General features: G+C 39.2%; 1 protein-coding gene across 3 annotated transcripts; it reads right to left on the bottom strand.

The window, feature by feature from the left end:
- Positions 1 to 4,400: 4,400 nt before the first annotated feature.
- On the bottom strand, positions 4,401 to 22,132 carry LOC145468452 (cysteine-rich protein 2-binding protein-like). 3 transcript variants are annotated; one of them, XM_081452181.1, is made up of 18 exons: positions 22,096 to 22,107; positions 21,362 to 21,435; positions 20,925 to 20,968; positions 19,700 to 19,814; positions 19,100 to 19,228; positions 16,216 to 16,370; positions 14,806 to 14,945; positions 13,402 to 13,495; positions 12,383 to 12,472; positions 11,463 to 11,625; positions 10,812 to 10,932; positions 10,169 to 10,279; positions 9,401 to 9,460; positions 8,695 to 8,760; positions 8,192 to 8,394; positions 7,385 to 7,503; positions 7,055 to 7,103; positions 4,401 to 6,371 (listed from the first exon to the last, which is right to left on the bottom strand). In XM_081452181.1, exons 1-18 carry the CDS (start codon positions 22,105 to 22,107, stop codon positions 6,065 to 6,067), a joined length of 2,052 nt encoding a protein of 683 aa, XP_081308307.1. In that variant the 3' UTR covers positions 4,401 to 6,064. The 3 variants fall into 3 exon arrangements, with proteins under 3 accessions (XP_081308307.1, XP_081308308.1, XP_081308309.1); XM_081452182.1 differs by lacking the exon at positions 22,096 to 22,107 and adding an exon at positions 21,933 to 21,949; XM_081452183.1 differs by having other exon boundaries at positions 19,100 to 19,183; positions 21,362 to 22,132.
- Between the last annotated feature and the right edge of the window lie 30 nt (positions 22,133 to 22,162).

Raw genomic sequence — 22,162 nt, 5'->3', positions numbered from 1 at the left:
CCTCTTGATTTCACTCATCTTCCAGTCGATTATGTTAAAACTGTAGGTCACCACTGGGATAGCTAAGGTGTTGATTGCCTCAAATCTATTGGCAGCATTGAGCTCCGTTTTTAGGACCATCCTTACTCTGCGGTAGTATTCCTTCCTCACTCTTTCTTTCATCTTGGCATGCTGTATACCATCACCTTCATCCACGCCAAGGTATTTATATGTGTTCTCTTGGTCTAGTTCCTTGATACAGGTGTCAATGTCAAGTTGTAAATCGGAAGTTTCTCTCAGCTTTCCTCTTTTGAATGTGGCTTTAGCGCATTTGTCCAGTCCGAATTCCATCTTGATATCATTGCTGAATGTCTTTACAATATTGAGTAGGCCGGTTTGCTGGCTGTCACTTTTTGCATATGTTTTTAGGTCGTCCATATAAAAGAGGTGGCTGATTGTTCTACCCTGGGCTTCATACCCATAAGTGGTTGCCTTTAGTAATGAGCTCAGTGGAGCAAGGGCAAGACAAAACAGGAGTGGAGAGAGAGAGTCTCCTTGAAAGATTCCACTTTTGATATTGATAGGCCTTGATGTTATTGACCTTTCAGCGTGGTTGAGGTGTAACGTTGTCTTCCAACATTTCATGCTTTCTGCGATAAAGTTGACAGTCACAGGGCAGATCTTATAGATTTCCATGCACTTTATTATCCACGTGTGAGGTACACTATCAAATGCTTTCTTATAGTCTATCCAGGCTGTGGATAGGTTCTTTTTCTTGGTCTTACAGTCCTCCAGAATCATCTTGTTTATCAGGAGTTGGTCTTTGCATCCGTAGCTCCCTCTCTTACAGCCTTTCTGCTCTGATGGTAGGAGCTGGTGTTCATTCAAGAAAGTGTATGTTCGTTCTGCTATGATGGATGTCAGAATCTTATACATCGTAGGAAGACAAGTAATCGGTCTATAGTTCTTTGGGTTTTTTGTTTCTTCTGTTTTTGGTAGTAGATATGTAATTTTGGTAGTAGATATGTAATGTTATTATTATTATTATTATTATTATTATTATTATTATTATTATTATTATTATCTATGCCATTATTTTGAGCTTTAACTAAATTTGAAGATAACTTCGAATAATGCAAAATGACCTGCGCAAAATCGTGCCACATTGAGGCCTTTAAAATTCTTTTTGAGGCTGCCACTCAAAAAACTAAAAAGGGTTTATATTATAAGTAGCACTCGAAATTAAATGTTTGCATTATCCCTAGTATATAAAGGTATGCTACGCTAGATGCTAAAACATAGGCTAAATATCAAAGTTCAAGGCAATTTAAAATTGTCCTAAATTTCGTAAATAATTCATTTTTTAACTATTTAAAGACTACAGTCTAGAAATATGCTAATAGTTCAATTAGGAAAGCAATTGCAATTGCAAGTTCGTGGTAACAGCCTGAGGGTCACTCGTCTATTCGTTTGATGATTATTGTAAGGCCTACCAGAATTTGAATCGAGAATACCACTTTTCTCCACTGCGAGCTTTCTCTTTAATCTCTTTCTCAGCTGCCTTGACATCTTTCACTTTAGACAAAATTTCAGCTTGGCGCTTGGCTTCCTCGTAATATTGGACGCGCTTTTGCCATCCCGGGTTTGCTTCGTTCTTTTCTGGTTCAATGAGGAGTTCAAGGTACTGCAGCTGCGTTAGTGGGTTAGGTTTGAGAGCAATTTCGTCCAACAACGAAGGCTTTGCTGAGCTTTGACTATCATTCCCATGACGGTAGTGTGTACGTCCACGAGATACTCTTCTAGGTGTTCAATCATGCCTTGCACTTGGGTCTTCCCTGAAACAGCAGTTTCATACTTTTTTTTTTAAGGTCGTCTGATGTTGTTGTCTCGGTCTCCTTTCTGTAGCGAATATCTTGTTTTGACAGGTGTCAATTGACCATAATATGTATGTCCAATATCAAAGAAGGAGGCTATAACTCAAGGCTGTATTTTTCTGTCAACCTTTTAGCTGGAGTATGGCCGCCATCTTGCGCGACTCCGTCGTCGTCGTCGCCATCTGCGTACGCGCCCTCGAGCAATACCGCTAGCCATGATAACCAAGAGAAAACCAATTCCTGGGTTTCCTTTTCTTTCCGATATGGGTATGCGGCTCCGCTTTAACCGGAACGGTTTGCCTGAACGAAAGACGCCTTTAATACCGAGTGTTATTCTCACTTCGTTTCAATCGGCATCTCACCGCAAATTTCTTTAGCCGTCAACACAAACGAAAGGAAGGTTTTTTGTTAACTATATACATTGATTCATGCATGTTAAAGAAACAAAAATACACCTAAACTGTGAAACTGTGACTTAGATTGCGAATGAAAACTGAAACACGGAGGGTTGTGATTATTTTTTTTTTTGATGGCATGAGAGTGAAAACCAACAATACTGAGTAAAACTCTCGTATCTTTTCTATCATCTGATCGCACACTTCATAACTGTGAACAACACAGGCGAAAGAAAGTTAATAGAATTTCACACATTGAGTCATGAATGTATGTACTGTGAAGGCCATTTGCCTTGGTAATTAATACTCTAGGGATTATGCAAATGATAGTATAAAAGGTCCACCCTGTCACTCTATTCGAGGCCGCGAAAGCGAAGAGGTTAACCCTTTGCGCTCCAATTACGCGTATATGGTAATTTTACTTCTAAAATAGAGTTAACAACTTAAAGCGTTGCATGGATATCACACATGTGTATCATTCCTTTAGTCACGCTATGCTTATATCTATCCGGGTGTGGCATGCGCCACATTCGTTGGCTCATCCCTTATTTCCAGGTGTGGCACGCGCCATACTTGTTGGCTCATGCATCACTTGCGGGGTGTGTTGCTATCACCCCTATTATCATGTACCTATTTACAGGGTGTGTTGCTGCCACCCTTAGATTTACCAGGGAGCACTCAACAACCTTAGTCCCATTTACTGCCAAATGGTTGTCAACTTTATTGCGTACTTATGTAAGCGGCCGAAGTTGTTAATGTGTAATTAATGGTCGCGCTCTTTGTACCACTTGTGACATCATCAATTTAAATGTCATCAGATATTCTTGATAACCAGATAGTAGTACTAGGCTAGGCCTTTCCGTAAAATGGTCAGGTTTAGATATCGACGACATTCCGACGTCGCAAATCGAAAAACGTTATAAGTTTTGGTGGAAAAACATCCAAACATCCAACTTTTCACGGCACCCATAAAGAACGTGCAACGCAAAAGGTAGCCCGAGCAGAAGGACCGAGAAAATAAGAAAGGAAAGGGGCAACAAACAAAACTGAGAACGGTTAATGGCCAAAAAAAAACAAAAACAAAAAACTAGTGAGACAATCTCAGATAGTGCAGAGTGTAATTCACGGCTCTGATACAGTAGTCACATAGGTCCTCACCCATGCCGTTCTCTCCCTTGGTAGTCAACTAATATGCACGGAATACGAGCGGACAAAAACTTGATAAGACATAATCTTAGCAGTGTGTATGATTCATGTTTGTGTTTTCTTTCAAGGCCCAAAGATAACTTACAATTACCGTTTGTCAAGACGCTTTTAAATTTATCGTGATATTTTACATAGGCGTACAGGCTCCTTTGGACTTGGAAGGGGGGGGGGGGGGGGCGACCTTATTGCCCGAAAAACACTACACAGTGCCCGAAAGCATGTGTTGAACAAACGCACTCAAATCGCAGTAAAAACAAAAACGTTCACAATTCTCGAGTTTAATGAAACTATTATCATTCCAAAATTACGGCGGAAACCCGATTTTTCGAACCTCCAAGGGAAACGAAAATCGGTTCGAAAAATCGGATATTTCGAGAAATCGGGAGTAAAATTACAGTGTTCGACTGAGGAGAGGGAACGACTTTTGGTTCGAGTTATCGGGAGGTTCGAAAAAATGAGGGTTCGAGAAATCGGGATTCCACTGTAGTTATTAACCTCGCATACTCTATATGAACTCGATCGACAGCCTGGTAAAATCAGAAACGCAGAAAAGAAACAGTAAATTCTTCCTCGTACGAGAAGACAATTTAAAACGGCTCTTCGTGGAGCCATTCAAAATGGCTCTTTTCAGAGCAACCACAAAAACAAAAGTCTAGGTCTTAGTTTGGTTTGATTCTGTCATTGTTTTGTTGATGGAAGTAATATCCATCTCGTGGATTTCCACGATACATATTTAAACGATATATGGCTTTTTCAAAACAGATTTCCAGGATCATTTGATCATTTGACCTTAACTCCGTCTTGACAAGGCAAACGTCAGACAAAGTAGCCTACAAGCCTGGCTTTGACTACTTTTTACGATGCTTTCTCCCAAGTACTTTTGCCCGAATCATCAGCGTTATGCCCAAAAAATTTCAAAAATTTCTGTAACTGGGGGGGGGGGGCTGCAACCCCTCCGCCCCCCCCCCGGCCCGAATGTCTATGGTATTTTATGTTGAGTTTCGTTCATTTTGTGGCAAATGTGACAATTTTACTTTTCACGCCAGCGTTTGTAATTTGATACTTTTGTTTTCCTCGCCAATGTATGCAACAAGATACCTTTGTTTCCACGAAAATATAGAAAGATGTCTAATTTTTTACTAACTGCTGGAGATAAATGGAATATAAAAGTTAAATATCTGCTGAAAAGTCGAAAAAGAACGATTTTGTTTTATTTAAAACGCAAATTTTCATTTCACAGATAAACAAGGACTAATGTAATTATCAAATAGTCACGTCGAGTCACAGAATAGTGCGTTCTTATTTTGTTGCCAGCTTTGGTGTTAACAATAAAACCACGTCAAACTAATACACAATGCTACCGAGTAATACGACTGAGGAGCGTTTCAACAAGAAGTATTGAAGGAAAAGATCTTTACTTGACCGAAATTATATCCCACATCGGTGAGCGAGTCACCTCATCGACTGATAAAATTAGGGTACGTTCCTTTAGGATGATCTGGATCAGGATCAGTGGCCCAAGATCACTCGAATCATGGTGCATCAAAGGAACCGATGAATCCGTGACCAGAGTGGATTCGTCGGTTCCTTTGATGCACCATGATCCGAGTGATCTTGAATCACTGATCCGGATCACCCCAAAGGAATGCACCCTTAATTGGCGGTTTCATTAAGTGCCACGGGGTCTGCCGCAATAATAACGAAGTTTCTTTTGTCACAAATTTATTAGTTTTACAAGTAACTAACGCGGGAAAGTTTCGGCTGAATATGAACTTTTGGCTCTCTTTGATAGAAGCGGATACAAACAAGCTGCTAAGGACAACATGTTCCCATTCTTTATTTGAACCCTGGTAAACACACAACAGACATTTCTTGAATCGAAGAATGGAAGAATCCAGAAAATACGAAGCCCAAGTAGCGTTCTTTGCAACAAAAAAAAGGAGAACCGACGTTACCTGAAATATAGCTGCTATCCCCGGCCAAAACGAGAGCGTGGTATCACTCGTAAACAAAAAATAAAAGCAGCGTGCATCTGAAATAGAGAACGGAGTTTATTACACTAGCAATGCTAGAACACATGCGTCTTACATGTTATGTTCTACCACAAGGAAAAGAACTCAACGTTCGTGGGTAGTCCCGTATGAAATGTATCTTTCACCTGACATATAGTCGGCTTTTGACGCTAACTAATCTGCGCATGCGTTTGGAGCAAATTGCTTTTGTTCTTAAGACACGGTCAACTGGGGTCCGTGGATGTTTTAGTGCAGGATTAAAATGCGTGTAAAGGCGCTTTACGGTGTCCACGTGGCCAAAATCCCCGTCACAGGATTGGCTATTTCTAGACCCTCGTGGGATTTTCAAAACCGGCAGTGATCTAAAGATAACATGAGAGGGATTATCTTGGGAATAAGGTCTATGCGGGGGATTATTAGTACCCCTGGGGTGAAATATTCCAGCATCCAGTAGTATCCCTGGGTCAAAATATTCCGGCATCCAGCAGTACCCCAGGGTAAAATATTCCAACATCCAGCAGTACACCTTGGGGAAAATATTCCAGCATCCTCTGAACATTATCATTATTTTAAATCTTCACGCCTTTTCAATAATGCGTTATCTTCTCAACCTTAGAAAAAACGCATGCTTGCACTGGGGACTATCTTGTGGAAGATATCTATTATAAAACTCCAGTATGAATTCTTCAGGTTTAAATCCAAACTTCTGATACATAAGCATGGCTGGATTCGTGACAGATACATGAAGTGTTACGTCCTTTCCCATGCAAGTTTGAATCAAGTGGTAAATCATGTAGGTTCCAATTCCTCCGCGGCGCCACTCGGGGTGGACTAGCACGAATGAGATATAAGCCTCATTATAGTTAACATCCGGGACCATAAAGGCAAAACCGATGACAAATTTTCTAAAAGAAAAGGGAAGTATCGATTAGGCAATAGCTAAAGAACCTCTCTTCGTTGTTTAACAATTTATTTTTGAGGTAGAAAGCGACAATGAATCGACCTCAATTATGTAGTTTGGCTGGCTTTAACAGGCCTTGCCCACTCGGGATTACCCGTTACTCGATACCCGTTCACAGTATCCACTTCAAGGCTTAATTCCGAACAAGTTGGAGGAAAAAAGCGATTAATCTCCCAAAGACCGAGCTAAGTTTCGGCCGAGGTGAAGAAAATCGAAATAAAATTCAGGGCAAAGAAAGTATCGTTAATTTCTCATATGTTAAATATCACGCCTGTCTAAATGTTTTCCTGCTTTTGGCGCATTTCTGGAATGGAAAACGCGAGGCCTTACAACTGACCTGAGCAAACCTTCTTTAAGGTCCGTCACGCAATTTCTTCTCTCTTTCATCGCGTGACGATTCAAATGAAAGCGCCAGAGAAAGCGCCTTAAAATTACCGTTTTAGAAACTCATATAGGTGATATATCTTGGATACAGGTGCTTATTTAGAAGTAAAAGAAGAACTCACAGAAAAAAACGAAAAGAGAAACAGAACACGGGAAAGTTTTGAAGAATATATTAAACCGTGCACGCTTTTTGAGGAAGTCAAGGATCAATGATATACTGGCTAAAATACACAAGGTACTTACTTATAGAGAACTACACAGCTAAAGTCTGGATACTGAAGGCACTCAGATACTGGGGAGTAAAAAAAGAAACAAATTACAACTTTATGGCACAAACACTTCGAAAGTTGGCTCATTAGCCGACGCAAAAAATCCTTTACTAAAAAGGGAACACGACAGTGATCACCACAAGGACTTTTGATGAGGGACCTGGAGATTTCAGCAGAGTTTTCCGAGATTCGCTAACTGCAATGAAGTCCATCACCACAGAACTGCATTAACAAAATCAAAAAAAAAAACAACAATTAAAACAATTACAGCTCATTCCTCGCCTCTAAACTCTTTAGAACTTACAGTCAATTCCTGGCCAGAAAAATTCCCGACACATGGCGTTCACGGATGGAATATGATGAGGCTGAACATAGCAGTAATCAATTGAAGAAACTGGAGGCGGCTTCCACTCAGGATCGTCCCTAAACGATAAGACACGGAGTTGAAATCTCAACCGATGTCATCTAGATTGAAACAAGTGCTACCATCAACTGCCTCGCTGCTGTTCCAGCAGTGTAGACTCTGTTGCAGTGTGACTACCCGAACCGGGCTACCTAGAGGAAAACTAACCAATCAAAACGTAAACTGGGAATAATGGATTGGTAGCTTATCGTGACGGCAAGTATCAAGGGACTGTTTGACATGAAAACATAAATACTATTGACTCCTCTGCCTTATATACACTCTTAGAGATTCAGCACCATCAGCGAATTATCATACTTACAAGTCTCGCTCGAAAAACTTAGCTTCAAAATTAATTTTGCGACAACTAAACCGAAACTATTGAAAAGCGTACAAAACTTAGGATCGAAACTAACCAATCAACAAATGGCAAAGTTTTCTGAGAGGTTCACAACACTTCGCACTTTGCTGGGTTTTCAATTTCGTTAAGAACTATTGTTCGTATTCTACAATGTTATTGGTTTATTTCGGAAAAAGATCGCTATCCTTTGTTCTCAAGTAACGGTCTGATTGGTTGATTCTTTTCCAAGTGGCCCGGTTCGAGTGGTCGCACTGTAAAGGGTACATTGAGTTCCAGTTGATCACAAACCCTACGAATTCTCCAACCAAACAAAACCGTATGGAAAACCAGCAAAGAATATGATTCACCTGTGACCACGAGCGATAATCTGCTGTAACAGTTGTAACTTCAATGGCCTGCTCTCGTAATCTCGTCTGATGAAAGGTTTTAGAATTCGGGACGTGTAGGGACTGGTGATGGGTCTGTAGAGTGTCTGAGAGTCACCGCCAATTAGTCGAGTTATGAACGAGCAGGTCCTGGGGCGAAAGCTGGGAAGCATTCGAGGAGAAGCCTGCAAATGAAAGGCACATACCTCATTGTTGCTGAAAAGAAGACAGTAAACCATTTCTCGACAATTCAAAGTTGTCATATCAAACTTAAAATTCACCTTAATGTTTCCTATTCATATCCTATTGTTTACAAAGTTCGATTGAGTTTGTTTCTGGCCCTCTCGTTTAGCTCCAAACCTTGCTTCACAAATAAAATAACAGTCCCAATTTCCAAGTCGAGATTGTTGGGAGAACTACATTAAGTCAGCTAACTCGGTGTACCTTTCATTTTCTACACAAATTAAGTCTAAGATCTCTCTCACCAAAAATCTGTCAAGGACATTCTCCGCTGTGCCACGGGCTGCAATACTAGGACCACTGGAAATTCTCTGCGAAAAAGAAGAAACAAACAGATAAACATCAATGTATAGACCCTTTTCACAAATGGCTGCCAACTATAAATTCTTTTGTAAGTATTAAAATTAGCCTGACTAACCTCGTTTTTGAGTTGATAATTCGAAAGAATTTTTACTCCCAAACGAGTTTAATGAGGCTAATTTAAATGCATACAAAAGAAATTTAAATTGGAGCCATATATGAAAAGGGTCAATTAACAGTTGGTCTCAAAAGGTAGAAGATCTCTTACTTTCGGCTCGATGAACAACAGAATGCGAGTAATTTTAATTCCCACGCGTTCTCACGCACACAAAGAGGAAACACAAAAGAACTGAGAATGGGTTTGGTTTCTCTGGTGACAAGGAATAAACTATCGGCAAAACAAGTGGCTTTGGCGGTAGAATTCCAACAAATTTCCATACAACTTAAATGCTCGTCGTGTGAGTCCACATAAAAGGCCGCAACGTAACAAACAAAGTTCGGGAGAGCTCGGAAACACTCGCCTTCGGCTCGGGTTTGCGACGTATTTCTCGTTCTCCAAGACTTTACCTCGTGTAGCTATAACTCTAAAGAAACATGAAAAATGTCTTATACTTCTTAAACATAACAAAACGTTATCGTTGTTATAGCAACCTGTTTCTGGAGCATTCCTTGAGAGACCTCTTCAGTAGCTGATGGCAGTCTGTTGTTATCCTACATGAATCGTACAAAGAGCAAATATTAAACACAACTCACCACGTTCTTCAAAAACAGTAAAGTGCATCACACATATAACACCAGCTAAAAAAAGCTGAGTTCATTTAATCCCTGATCTACGTACATATAAACAAGAGACGATATTGATGGTATAAGATACTTGCCTAAATTTGTCAGATTCATCTTCTGTAATCTGACTCAGGCTACTCAGTAACTTAATTTAATCCATCCCTATTCCCATTCGGTTTATCAACACCCTTTAGCCATTCTGTCACTTTCATAAACTACTCGCTTGAGGTGCAGTTCGATTTGAAAGGAATCTCCTCTGCCTCTACAAAATAATTTGATTAATGTTTCAGACCAAGGCTAAAAGCAGAGTGGTAAAGAACTCTGCAAGTCTTGATCAAACAAGGTCAGTTTAGCTAGCAAAGCCTAGTAGCTCCCAAAGAAAGTTTTAAATACATGTACGAGAGCCTGACTGCCTGTACATGTAGTACACAGATGAACTACAGTCACGACTAAATGATCAATTTATTTTTATCCAACACATTGTGCGTCGCGCAAAATGTTGGATGGAAATTTCAATTGACGAGACATGTCCATCTAACAAGATGGTGGATTAAGATACACCATGACAGACAGATCAAGACAATTGGGAACCGTTTAAAAACTGTTTACACTGCTTAAAATGCTGAACATTCTTACCTCAATACGAACAGCGCCATCACAAGTCAGCTGATATCTCAACGTTGCGCTCACGGCCTCGGAGACGGTCTTGTCTAGGTCGAATAATTTCAAACCCTTGGATCGTTTAACCTAATAAATATTAAGTAAAATTGAGTTGTGAGCTCTTTTTGCAAATACCGTAGTATTTGAAGTGGTTGTTCAAAGCAATTATAGTGATATCCATGGGTACATGACCACCGAATGGTCAAGACAGGTGGAAAATGAGAGAAAAATGGCCTGGCAAAATCTAGGGACGACACGCGAGCGAAAAGAAGGACCCAGGAAGACCCTCCTTTTGCGCGCTTCTCTGGCCAAGATTTCGCGCAGCCATTTTACTCTCGTCCTTTTTTCGCATCACGACGACCTGCTCCTACTCTACTCCTCCATTCTTTCTATGAACTGGACAACAAACATGGACAAAAGAACAAAAGAAAAATTGCTGCGATGAAATCTGGGAGCGAAGCGCGCGCGAAAGGAGGGCGCGCTACTCACCCCCAGATTTCGTCGCGGCCATTCTTCTCTCGTCCTTATTTTTCGCGCCACGACGAACTAAGCGAAATAGAGACTGCTTGTACTCTACTCGTCCCTTCTTCCTGCGGACTGGACAACAACATGTGTGTACCTGTCTTAATATCAGCTTTCTCCTGAATCTCCTCGCCACTGGATCATGACACACTGCTTTGGGACAAGAATTGATCCTGAGCAAAATGTCCTTTTCTTTGTCTTCGGACACGGGAAACAAGCTGAAGACAAAAAAGAAACAATGTGATCTGAGAGCTACTAGTTAACTCGAAAAGTGCTGTAAATGACTGCGCGTACCTCTCCCATTCTAGATCTGAGCATAGCGCCACATCACATATCAGTTATCAGCTATTTCAAAAAAATGTCATGTCTTTAAAGTCTACCTATACTCACTTAAGGCCTTGAGAAATACGGACTTTTGGATAAGCGCATAAATTTTTCGAATAAAACATCTTAACCTGACAGCTTCCTTAACTATAATTCACTTAAAAACTGCTTCATGTTGTAGCGTACAGTAACTAAAGGCATGACACACTTGGGAAGTTTGGAGAACAAGAAAGAAGCGTAAGAGTTTCTCGAGGCGCGGCCGAGATCAACTCTAGCTTCTTGAGTATTCTCCAAACTTTCCAAGTGCTTCATAACTCGATCATGTACCGCTAAAAGCATGATTCAATTGTTTTAATTATAACATTGCCGAGAACAGTGCAGCTTTACTACCTTAACTATGATATCAGTCATCTGTCAAACTGACCTTGTTTGATCAAGACTTGCAGGGTTCTTTACAGCTTTGCTTTTAGCCTTGCTCGGAAACGTGTCAGATCGCGGGTTCTTACTTGACGTATCAGATACAGCGCTTGAGGATATGGATTCGGTATCTTCTGGTCTTGCTTCACTCTCGGTGCGCATTTCTGATTCTGTGGGAGGAGAAGGAAAGAAAAGGTGTTTTGAAAGGCGTTCTGTAGTTGTCTGATACCTAGTATGGACCTCAAGCAATGACGCCAGCAAAGAAGGACGACGCTTAGTAAAAAAGGGCTCTATATATATTTTACTTTTAAATTTCACAATTGCCTACATCTGTTCAGTCCGTCGATTGGTCTAAACCCCGCTCACTAACTGTGTAACGCCAGCGATCATTTCCAAAAGAAAATACGAAAAAATAGCCGTTGTGGCTCACGCTCTGCAAAATACCCACAACTTAGTCATTTCACGTTGCTGTTTTGCAGAGGACGACTTAGAAATATAATAATTATAATAAATAATAATAATAAAGATTTTACAGAGATTTACAACGCACGTGCACAGCCATTGTTCTACTCATTTAACCTTTTGTACATATGGTGACGTTCTCGTTGCCGTTGCCATCCTGGTTTGCTTTAGGTCCCTAGTAATTTTGATTTGTTTATAAGTTTTACTGTATAAACCTCACGCGGGTTGCACATCACTCGTTGTTTCCGATGTGGATAAATTTGAACAACTGGACAACAAGTGAAACAGCACATTACTGGGTTGTTTACTTCGAGGCCAGTCGCACGCTTGCCAACGACAAGTGAATTACGCATCAGTTAATTAATTGTGTGAATCCCTGTCAATATATTTTAGGAAAGACTCTTGCAACGAAGGTTATTTTTATGAATTAATACACTAGTTTACTAAATGTAAAAGAACTCAAACGTGATTTTTCGTCCTCAGCAGCAAAAAGTGAAGAGGTTTCGTCCATGTCATCATAACTTGTCGAGAACAAACTAGAGAAAGTGGCCATATCTGAAAGGCAAAAGAAGCAATAAAAATATGGAGATCAATAATTGTCCAAAAAACATTTTCAGCACGTCAAACATGGATAGCTGTGAACTGCAAATAGAACCGTTTCTCATTACTCTGGGTCACTTTAGGTATTGGTGCATGTCAAAGCGGCTAGAACTGAGGAATGACAGACAGCTGCATTCACGGGCTAGAAAATTGGTAGTTTAAATACAAGCTTTGCATGTGTTTAGTAAGTACATATTGAACGTTAAGTCCTTAACCCAACTGACCCATAAATCTGAGTGTTTAACTGCGTTTTTCGTAGCATGAAGTGGCCAAGAGTATTGCCCAGTATCCCCCTTGAACTGGACGCCAGTTCAACGTTTTACCCAAGAATCATGTCAGGTTACCCAAACAATTCAACGGTACATATTCATATTCCCGAGAGGAAAGAGGCTTTATACAGTAAGTGTCTTGACCAAGAACACAACTCAATGACCTCAGACAGGCTAGAACCCAGATCCCTCCAGCCTCGTACCCAGGGTCCTCTGTCTTCCTTGCGAAAGTGTTCTGGTTGCGGCTGGTCACGTGTCTACGCATGCCAACTAAAGCTGCACAGTGGGTGGGTCTTCAACTTTATTTTGTCAACATTACAATTCAGTTTTGTCTAGGGAGGGGAAACTGTACAGACTTCAAGTCGTGCTGCTTTCCGCTTGCTGTACAGACATTATTTTAAAAGTGAAACAAGTTATTTGTCTGAGATCCAGCCTGAACAGTTCTTCGTCTATGAAGCCTTTTACAACAAGGGTACTTTCTCAAGGAAGAGAGAGAACCCTGGTTACGACGTTGAGATTGCTCAATCTGGAGTCCAATGCACCAATTATTAGACCACCACAACTTCTCCATGCATGTGCGTTAGATGAACATCAAATTGAACTGTCTGCACAAACCTGAATGAGATTCAGCAAGTTCGCGTATATCTTCCTCAGACAACAACTGAGACATGAGGTCATCACATTGACTTTTATCTTCAGGAGAAGACGACTGCAAGAATTGGTCACAAAATAATACAATAGTGACGGAGTTGGTTAATAATTATTATGATTTAACTTTCATACACTGTACGAATTGCGATTTTCTGATTGGCTGATTTGTACCACGTGATACTGGGTTGCGACGAGACAACCACCTTGACGTCATTATCGTGGTGTAATAGCCGTGGTGTAAATTCAACACACCACTGTCATTACACCATGGCTTCAGCTGACTCAAATATAGTGGTTTCAATGCAGTGTTTCTTTGCGCAATGTATTCAATTTGAATAAATGTTAACGCACTCATTGCTCGTGAATTATCGGGATTCACCTGTACTCGTTCACTAACAATGAACTCGAAATTTTCAATACCGCACTCGGCAAAGCCTCGTGCGGTGTTGAAATTTCTCATTCTTTGTTAGTGAACTCAGGTAAGTCCCGATAATTCACTCGCTGAGTGCGTTAATCTGTAATTAATTCTAACATAAGTGTCCACTAAATAAGGAGACTACACATTATTTATCTCAAAAACTAAAGTCTTACAAAACTAACTAAACTACAACTCTTCAATCTACATACCATACGTTGCATTTCCTTGAGTAAACACCACAGAAGTTTACTTCAAATTTCTTTTTTTTTTTTGTAGACTTTCGCAGCTGTCTGAGTTGTTACTTTAATGAGTTTTATTTCATGCTGTGCTCCACAAACAAGTACTTCATACAAGTAGACTCATGCTAGCTAGCAGAATTCGTTAAAGCAGGGACTGGTTTTTATTTCATATAGATCTCATGATATGAGAGGGACACTAATCAGAGGTCGATAATTGCCACTGATTCAATTAACAGGTTGTCAGTGATCTCTAAGCAAGTTGCCATCTTTTCAAATATTGGACATACAGATTTCAAAGCTGTACGCTATCTCTCATTGCTTGACTTGATAATTATCGCTAAAATGTTTTTTATTAATAATTTTGTACCACAGATTGTAAAAGGTGAGTTTATATGTTACCGTATTTGGTAAAATTCATTTGGCTTAATTGTCTGCATCACTATAAAAAATATTTTTGTAATAATTATAGTAGACATGTTACGTATGCCAAGGGTACATTTTGTTATTACATGTAGTTCATTATAGCCATCTGCGTGCATTTAAGCCTATGAAAAATCATTATCATTAAGTTACAAGCACATTTACATGTACATTGTACAGTGTACTTGTGCATTATCATTATGCATGTTTACAAACAGAATAACCGAAGGAAACTAATAAAACAGTCCTTTGGTGTTTTAAACTTTTTGAAGTCAATGTTGTCAACAATACCTTAGTACCATGTTCATCCTCGTATGATGACTGCACTCCAATACTTGTTGGCTGCTCCTTGTTTGAGTTATTACTGCTGGTCTTTGAACTGGATCCTACAACAGTAGCTCCTCCTTTTCTCTTTCGTGTACTGCCACTTCCTGTTGTACACAATTAACGATCATAATTAATATAAAAAAAAAAGTTGCACTCCCAAGAATAGTTTACAACACACCCTGTAGTTACTTATTGGTTAGCTCCTACAATGTAAACAAAGTTTTGTAAAATTGTGGTTGCATTAAGTCTGTACACTGAGTATGTTAGTCATCTGCTTAGAAAACAGGATTGTCATTAGATAATGATTGTAAATACTAACAGTAGTCAGCAGGGCTCTCATTAAAGGCCGCAACCTGTAACACCTGTTACAGCTGAGCATGCTTGATTTTCTCTTGATGCTACAGGTGAAATTGCCTGTTGTTGAAAGAATTCACCCACAAAGTAACAAGTTTGCTATGGGTGTGGAGAACAAGGGTACAGGCAACTCAAAACTTAATGACTAGCCCTAGTTAAATCTTAAAGTGCCACTATGATGAAATTCTTGATATCCATTTCTTCACATTTTCATACACATTAGGTCTTTCCTAAATATCTTGCCAAATTTCAATTTTCTATGAGCATTAAAACTCATGGTTTTTGGACCTTAATTTCCGAGAATTTACGGCCGCCATTAATTTTCCTTGTTCCAAGTCTTGGTTGAAAATTTGAGAAAATGATGTCATTTTCTCAAAAATACTGCACGGGTTGAAATTTTGATAACAATTAATGTAAAAAATTGCACGAATGTATGAGCCAAAGTTTTTGTTATTCTTTATGCAAATTGCTGTGCTAATTGTTATTATAATTTCAACCCTTGTGGTATTTTTGAGAAAATGACGTCATTTTCTCAAATTCGCAACCGTGACTTGGAACAAGGAAAATTAATGGCCGCCGTAAATTCTCGGAAATAAAGGTCCAAACAACATGAGTTCTAATGTTCATAATAGATTCAAATTTGGCAAAAAATCTAGGAAAGACCTATTGTGTGTGAAAATTTTAAAAAATGGGTATGGAGAATTTGATCATAGTGGCACTTTAAGGTACAGTTTGACTGTACATTTCACAACTACAGTGTACATTTAGGCTTAAATGTGCAGCACAACTGTTTTCCCTTTCACCAGGGTAAAAAATTAACTAAATTTTATCCAATATGTTTGGCATGCATGACTACTAAAGGTGTGCATGACTACTAATGGTGTGCATGACTACCAATCCGTCTTTCAAATCTGAGGCCACATCATGTCTTTGCAACAAGTAAAAATGGTAAAAATTAGCTAATTATCTAGCTCTTGAAAAACAATTGTTGAGAAGAATTTTGCATCAAATATTCCAAACCTGCTTCACTAAATTTTATGGCCGGTGCAATGTTCTGCTGTAATCCCCACCATCCGGTTTCCTTATTAAATTCCTTTGTTCCAGACTTGAAAACCTGAGGACATCCTGACGACAAAATACCAGCAACCGTACTACACCAAGTTGCTGTCTTCCTCCTAAAAGACAAGTTTGAATACGAATTCCAAACAAAATTATATTAATTTTATAGTTCAGTCAGTTACTGCTTAAGTAGTGCATTCAGTTGCATTCGTTATGACTAGTGTTCAAAACCCTTAGATAATTAATTTCTATCCTTCATATCTTAGGTACTGTAAACCATCAATGAGCAGATTACATGTAAGAGACAGAGGTGGCACTACAGGGAGATGAGGCAAGACTACTGTGCAGGCACCACAATATCAATGCATTGAGCAACAGACGGAGAGAGGAGCAGAGGTTGGCTAAAGGGGATGTGGAGGAAAAATGAAGACAGAAAGACAGAAGATGAGTTTTGCTAACTGGACAGAGGCTACCACCGCTGTGAGAGCAGCGTAGAACACACAAGTTGATGGCCCTGTTCTCCCAGAGAAGAGAAAGAATTAAGAGGGTTCCCAATAGGTTTGGCAGGATGCGGGATTTGCCTATTTTTCGCCATGATATTTGGGATTTAACCTGAAAACGGGGGCAGGAAACGGGAATTACAACTACAATTACGAGCAGGAGCGGGATTTCGTGTTTTTATGGGGTTGGGATGTGGGATTTGCAAGGGGAACAGAGCGGGATACGGGATTTCAATTCTTACGTGACCTTATAAATTGTTATTGACCAGGGCAAAAACCACAAGCAGGCAGAAACGAACTGTATAGCTGTGTCAGGTTTCAAGTAATGAATAGCAACCGCTCTGTACCTTGTCGGGTTCTTTCAAACGTGTCGTCCATTTCCGACATTTTCGACGCTTGCGTCTGTAACCTTGACCTCCCAATCCTTTCTAGTTTTTCTAGTCATTCGACCTTTTCCAAAGCGCTTGGCTTGTTTTGGCCAGGATGGACACACTGGATGGCGGTGATAGTGATTTACCGAACAAAGTATGCGACATTACGAATTGCTTCACCATATATTAGACCATAATACGAAAAGGATGTGCGAGCAGGAATACCTTCATTCAGAAAGAAAAGTTCTGAGCCCAGATTTCAAGTAAAGTGAAGACACTGAAAGCTTTGAAAGAAACTGTCAAGTGTGTTTACGGCCCATCTCTTGAATATGGAAATGAACAATCTTTTTCTTTCACTGATACGTGGAAAAAGGAAACAAAACAGTAAACTATTTACAGAAAGAAATGTTATTATCATTTGTGCTTATGTATCTGCTACCCATTGAATTCTTTTGTGATCTTGTATGCAATATCTTGTTTTAAAAAGTTTGTGTCAATAATTAAATTAATTATTAATTTTAAAAATTAATAATTAACCCAGAAATGTCCTGGAAAAGTAGGCGGGAGCGGGATTTCCAGGCAAAAAAGGGCAGGATGGTGGGATTAACAGGAAAAAATGGGCGGGAAAGCGGGATCTGAGAACCCTATTGTGGACCCTCAATTAAGTCACGTCATGTTATCTAATCTTTCCCTCTGCACACATTTGCAGAGTTAGGATCCCAGATAATTTAAAAGGTATCATTCTGCATGTAGTTTGGGCCTTTGATACTAGATCTCTCAGCACATATTGCAGACCTAAAATGCCAGTTCTCTCTCACCCTCTCTCTCTCTGTGCATTTCATACCAGCCTATAGTGACAGACATTTTCTACGTCCCTGCATGTATCATATCACCCTACAGTTACACATCACAGATCTGCAGTGCTGCAGTTCACTCTGCATGCATTGCGAGGCTAATATTTGACACGTTCCCTGCATACACTGCGTGTACCCATACATGCTTGATGTTAATAGTATCTCTCTCAATGCACTGCAGAACTTTGAAGCTACGTAACTGTAGATAACTGAGCATAACTCTGGACACATTGTCCAGAAACCTAGCTATGATAATCAATATTATACATGTACATATCTCTGCATGCATTATATGCCTACAATGACAAACATCATTGACTAGCAATATATCTCTGCATGTATTACACACCTATAATCCCAGCTAAATGTCTTTCACCCTGAACATATTTATAGACCCAAGCTGCTAGATAATTATTCAATAGATATCTCCATGGTTATGATTAGGTTATCATTTGTGAGCCACCTACTTTTTATGACTTTACTTTTATGTGTATAAGCTGTAAAGAGTATTAATTTTTGGGGAAAACACAGGCTTTTTAGAATGTCACTGATAGTAAAACCTTGGGTGTCCTCGTCTCAGGACAGTCAAGGCTGTAGCTAGAGAGTGAACATAGGGTCTGGGTGTGGTGCATGCTTTCAAATTTTACACTGCAGGGTAAAAATTGAAAGAGCATTAACCCCTTAAAATTCTTGGCATTTTGACCTTTTCCAACTTTTTTTTGGAAATATCTACAAGAGAACACGTAAAATACATGTAGCATTTTAGAGCCCCCCAATTTCAACATTTTCTGGGGAAGTATGCTCCCTAGCTACATGTAAAGGCTTGTCCCTTTGGTACTCCAATCGGTATCAGCCATCTACATGTTCTTTGTGAAACTACTGTAGCCCTCATACTCTCTATTTTTTTATTGAACACCGTGTATGTACTATATCTGCATGTAAAAATTGCACATCCTATAATATATAGGATAATAACATCTGCCTGTCTGTGCACACCATTATGGCAAAGAGGAGAATTTTGTTAAATTTTCTTACTTAATAAATGTATTAATTTCATAAATGTCTGCTGATTATGTCCATCACAACTTATTAATTAGATAACAGTAAGTATCCAACTTGCCTTTTGGGAAATAAAACTAGCCAGTTTCTGTCAATGAAGTGGCAAATGTCTTCCCTCCATCTAAAGTAGCCCTTTCGACCTCTGCTGGTGGTATATAAATTGTACAAAGACAAGTAAACAGCTTGTAGCCTTTTGAGGAAAAAAAAAAATAATCAGATAGAAACATCAATTCAAAATAATGTATTCCAAAAACAAATAATCGTACTTAATAATTATTAACACCTACAGTGCACAGAAGTATTGTGCAGTGGCTTCATGGTTAGTGCGCTACAGATTGAGAGGTCCAGGTTCGAGCCCTAGCATGGCTGCGGACATTGCGCTGTGTTCTCAGGTGCCCCTCTCCACCCAGGCATATAAATGGGTACTGGTGAATTTAATGCAGGGGGGTAAAACTGGGATGGCCTAGCATTCCAACCAGGGGGGAGTAGAAATACCCCTACATGTAGTCGCTTCATGTTACGGAAAACATAGAGAAGCACCAGCCTGAAGGGGCACTTGGCTCATATGCAGACTTTACCTTTAATAGGAGAATTGCAGCAGCCCACTAACTCTTTTATTAATTAATTTTGCACATGTTATGTACATGTACAGGTAGCTTACCAGCTTACGGCTTGTCTGGTACAAGACTCTAAACCATCAGAAGAACAAGCTGCACATGTTAGATCAAAGAAAATATCACCCACAAGAGTGCTAGGCCTACCATTCTTCAGACAATCTGAAGAATAAAGGGGAAAAAAATCATGAGTAAATTCTAATCAACTTGAACTTATTGACCCCACACTAATGACATGAGTTTGATAGCCTGCGAACAGGCTCCCGGAGAAGACGAAAAAAAAAAAATTCAGCAAACGCGAAATAGAGGAATGAGCAAAGTGATCGGGGCGGTACAGGGGAGCCTGTGGACTTTGTTTTTGATGTGCCTATCTGCCCTTGGTGATTAGCCTGTAACAAATCAGTCAATGAAGTAAGCAGACCTGTCAAGAAGCTACATTTTCTGTACTTGTAAACAGTTCTAATTGACCTAATCAAACAGCCGGGCCCAGTGTCATAAAATAGAGTGCAAGTAAGCATGTTCACAGAATATTTCAAACTTTGTCCCTCCAGAACCAATACTTAGAGAGCTTAAAACATATTTTGCAATACTGAACTGAGCCTAAAGAAATTATAAGCACATGATAGAGGAGTCAAACTCAGCGAAGCCACATGCAAATAACAGCAGAAAGTCCGGAAGCCATGCCTTTGACCTCTAAAAAAATTTGCTATAGCACAGCCAAACGGCTTCTACTTAAAATTCCTCCTCAAAACAGGGCATAAAGTACCCTTCAGAATCGCTAGTGAAATAACAAAAGATCGAGAGACCGAAATTATAAGAGAACAGCAAATGCACAATTGCCACAAACTGAAGGAGTCGTGTATGGTGGTCAACTGCATTTTACAGAGACCTGTCAAATATTTATCTCAAAGATGTCAACAATCAGTGATTTAGCCAATCATATCATGATACCAGGAGCTGGTATCACAGAACGGTGGCATCAATAGAATGTCTACAGGCTCCCTCGCTTCATTCAGGCTCACTGGGAGCCTATTAAAAATTTATAAAAAAACATTCACTGGCTATATTAAGTTAAAACTTTCGAGCTTTCGGTTGCCAGACTACAGCCTTTGATGGATAAAAAATGGAAAAGATAAGAACTACAAATATATACAATATATACTCACTGGGAGCCTGTTCGCAGGCTAGACTTTTAAAGTTTCGTGCACATGAACAATGAGAGGCGTGTGTGCCAAGTATAAAAATTAAATGGAAAAATAATTAGCTTCTTACCCAAATGAAACATCCTCCGGCATAGAACACAGTGTAGCATATTACTGCAAATGGCATAAAAAGAGAAACGCTGAATCTATAGTTAATCAGATTATATATATAAAATTAACTGAAACCAGTATGATTTTGATTCTATTATTTTTTTTCCAGATACTGTATATTTATAAAAACACTGCACCATGTATTATTGTCATGCATCTTAAAATTTGGAAATTACAACAACATGTAGATGGAATTAATTGAAATCACTATCAGCATAATCAAAGGTAGTTTTAAAATGTAAATATCAACTAATAATAATTAATCTTGAAATTAAAAATTTGATTTATAATTTACCAATAGAAATTCTTTTAATTAACTATAATAATCATAAAATTCAGTGTACATAATTAGGTGTTTATTAATCATAAATGATTAATAAATTATTAGTTATCAACCTGTCCTTTGGTCCATTGCAGTAGCATATCTCTTCTGAAACTTCAAATTCTGTTTCAATTCCAGGATCTATAACCTTTTATCAAAAGTTTAATAATTTAAAATCCCAGTACCATCCAAAGTCTTTCTGTCAGATTTTTGAGAGTTTCTCAAATGTTGCTTTTCATTATAAAATAATACATTTAACTAATTAGTGTCTTTAAGTAACATTGCAAAGTGCTACAGTCTCCAGCTGTCACCTGGTAGGGATTCCCCTGGTCAATTTTTCCAAGTACAATATTTTATTGATGAACAACATTGAAACACGGAAACAAAGCCCCTGTGCCATTTACAGCCCGCACCCTCTCCTCCGCCCAGTACCGTATGTAAGCTTACATGTAATGTCAAGTACGTGCATGTGATGAGAATGTAAAAAGGGGATACAGTTTTTATCTGGCCTACAAGTAAATCTTCAGAGGTAGTAAAGGAATAATAGGATGTAAGGCAAATCATTAAAAACCCACAAGGTTTATGAGCATTATTATAATATAAGTTGATTAAAGTTTACACAATGCGGATTGAAAGTAAGCTTACTTTTCATCTCTCTTAGCAGTGAAAAAAAAGGCTGCAATTCTTCAAATTTGACCAAACACTACTCGCAATTATTACGAAAGCAATACGAGTGTCAGTTAGAGTATATTCCGAAGAATTCAAATGTCCAAAAGGTCACAATGCAAGAACGGTATAAAACACCTACCTCCTCGCTCATGTTGACAACCTTTCAAACTGAACTGCCACCTCAATAATACAACAGTTTTGATTGG

This window comes from Orbicella franksi, chromosome 14 (assembly GCF_964199315.1).
Source record: "Orbicella franksi chromosome 14, jaOrbFran1.1, whole genome shotgun sequence".
In the NCBI taxonomy this organism is placed as follows: Eukaryota; Metazoa; Cnidaria; class Anthozoa; order Scleractinia; family Merulinidae; genus Orbicella; species Orbicella franksi.
Note: the sequence above shows the minus strand (reverse complement) of the source record. Positions and strands in the feature narration are given on the sequence as shown.

Coding starts and splice junctions, on each gene's coding strand:
- LOC145468452 (XM_081452181.1), bottom strand. Junction 13,496..14,805: donor AGGATGAACATGGTACTAAG/GTATTGTTGACA, acceptor CAATTCTTGCAG/TCGTCTTCTCCTGAAGATAA. Junction 10,280..10,811: donor GAAAGCTGATATTAAGACAG/GTACACACATGT, acceptor AATATTTATTAG/GTTAAACGATCCAAGGGTTT.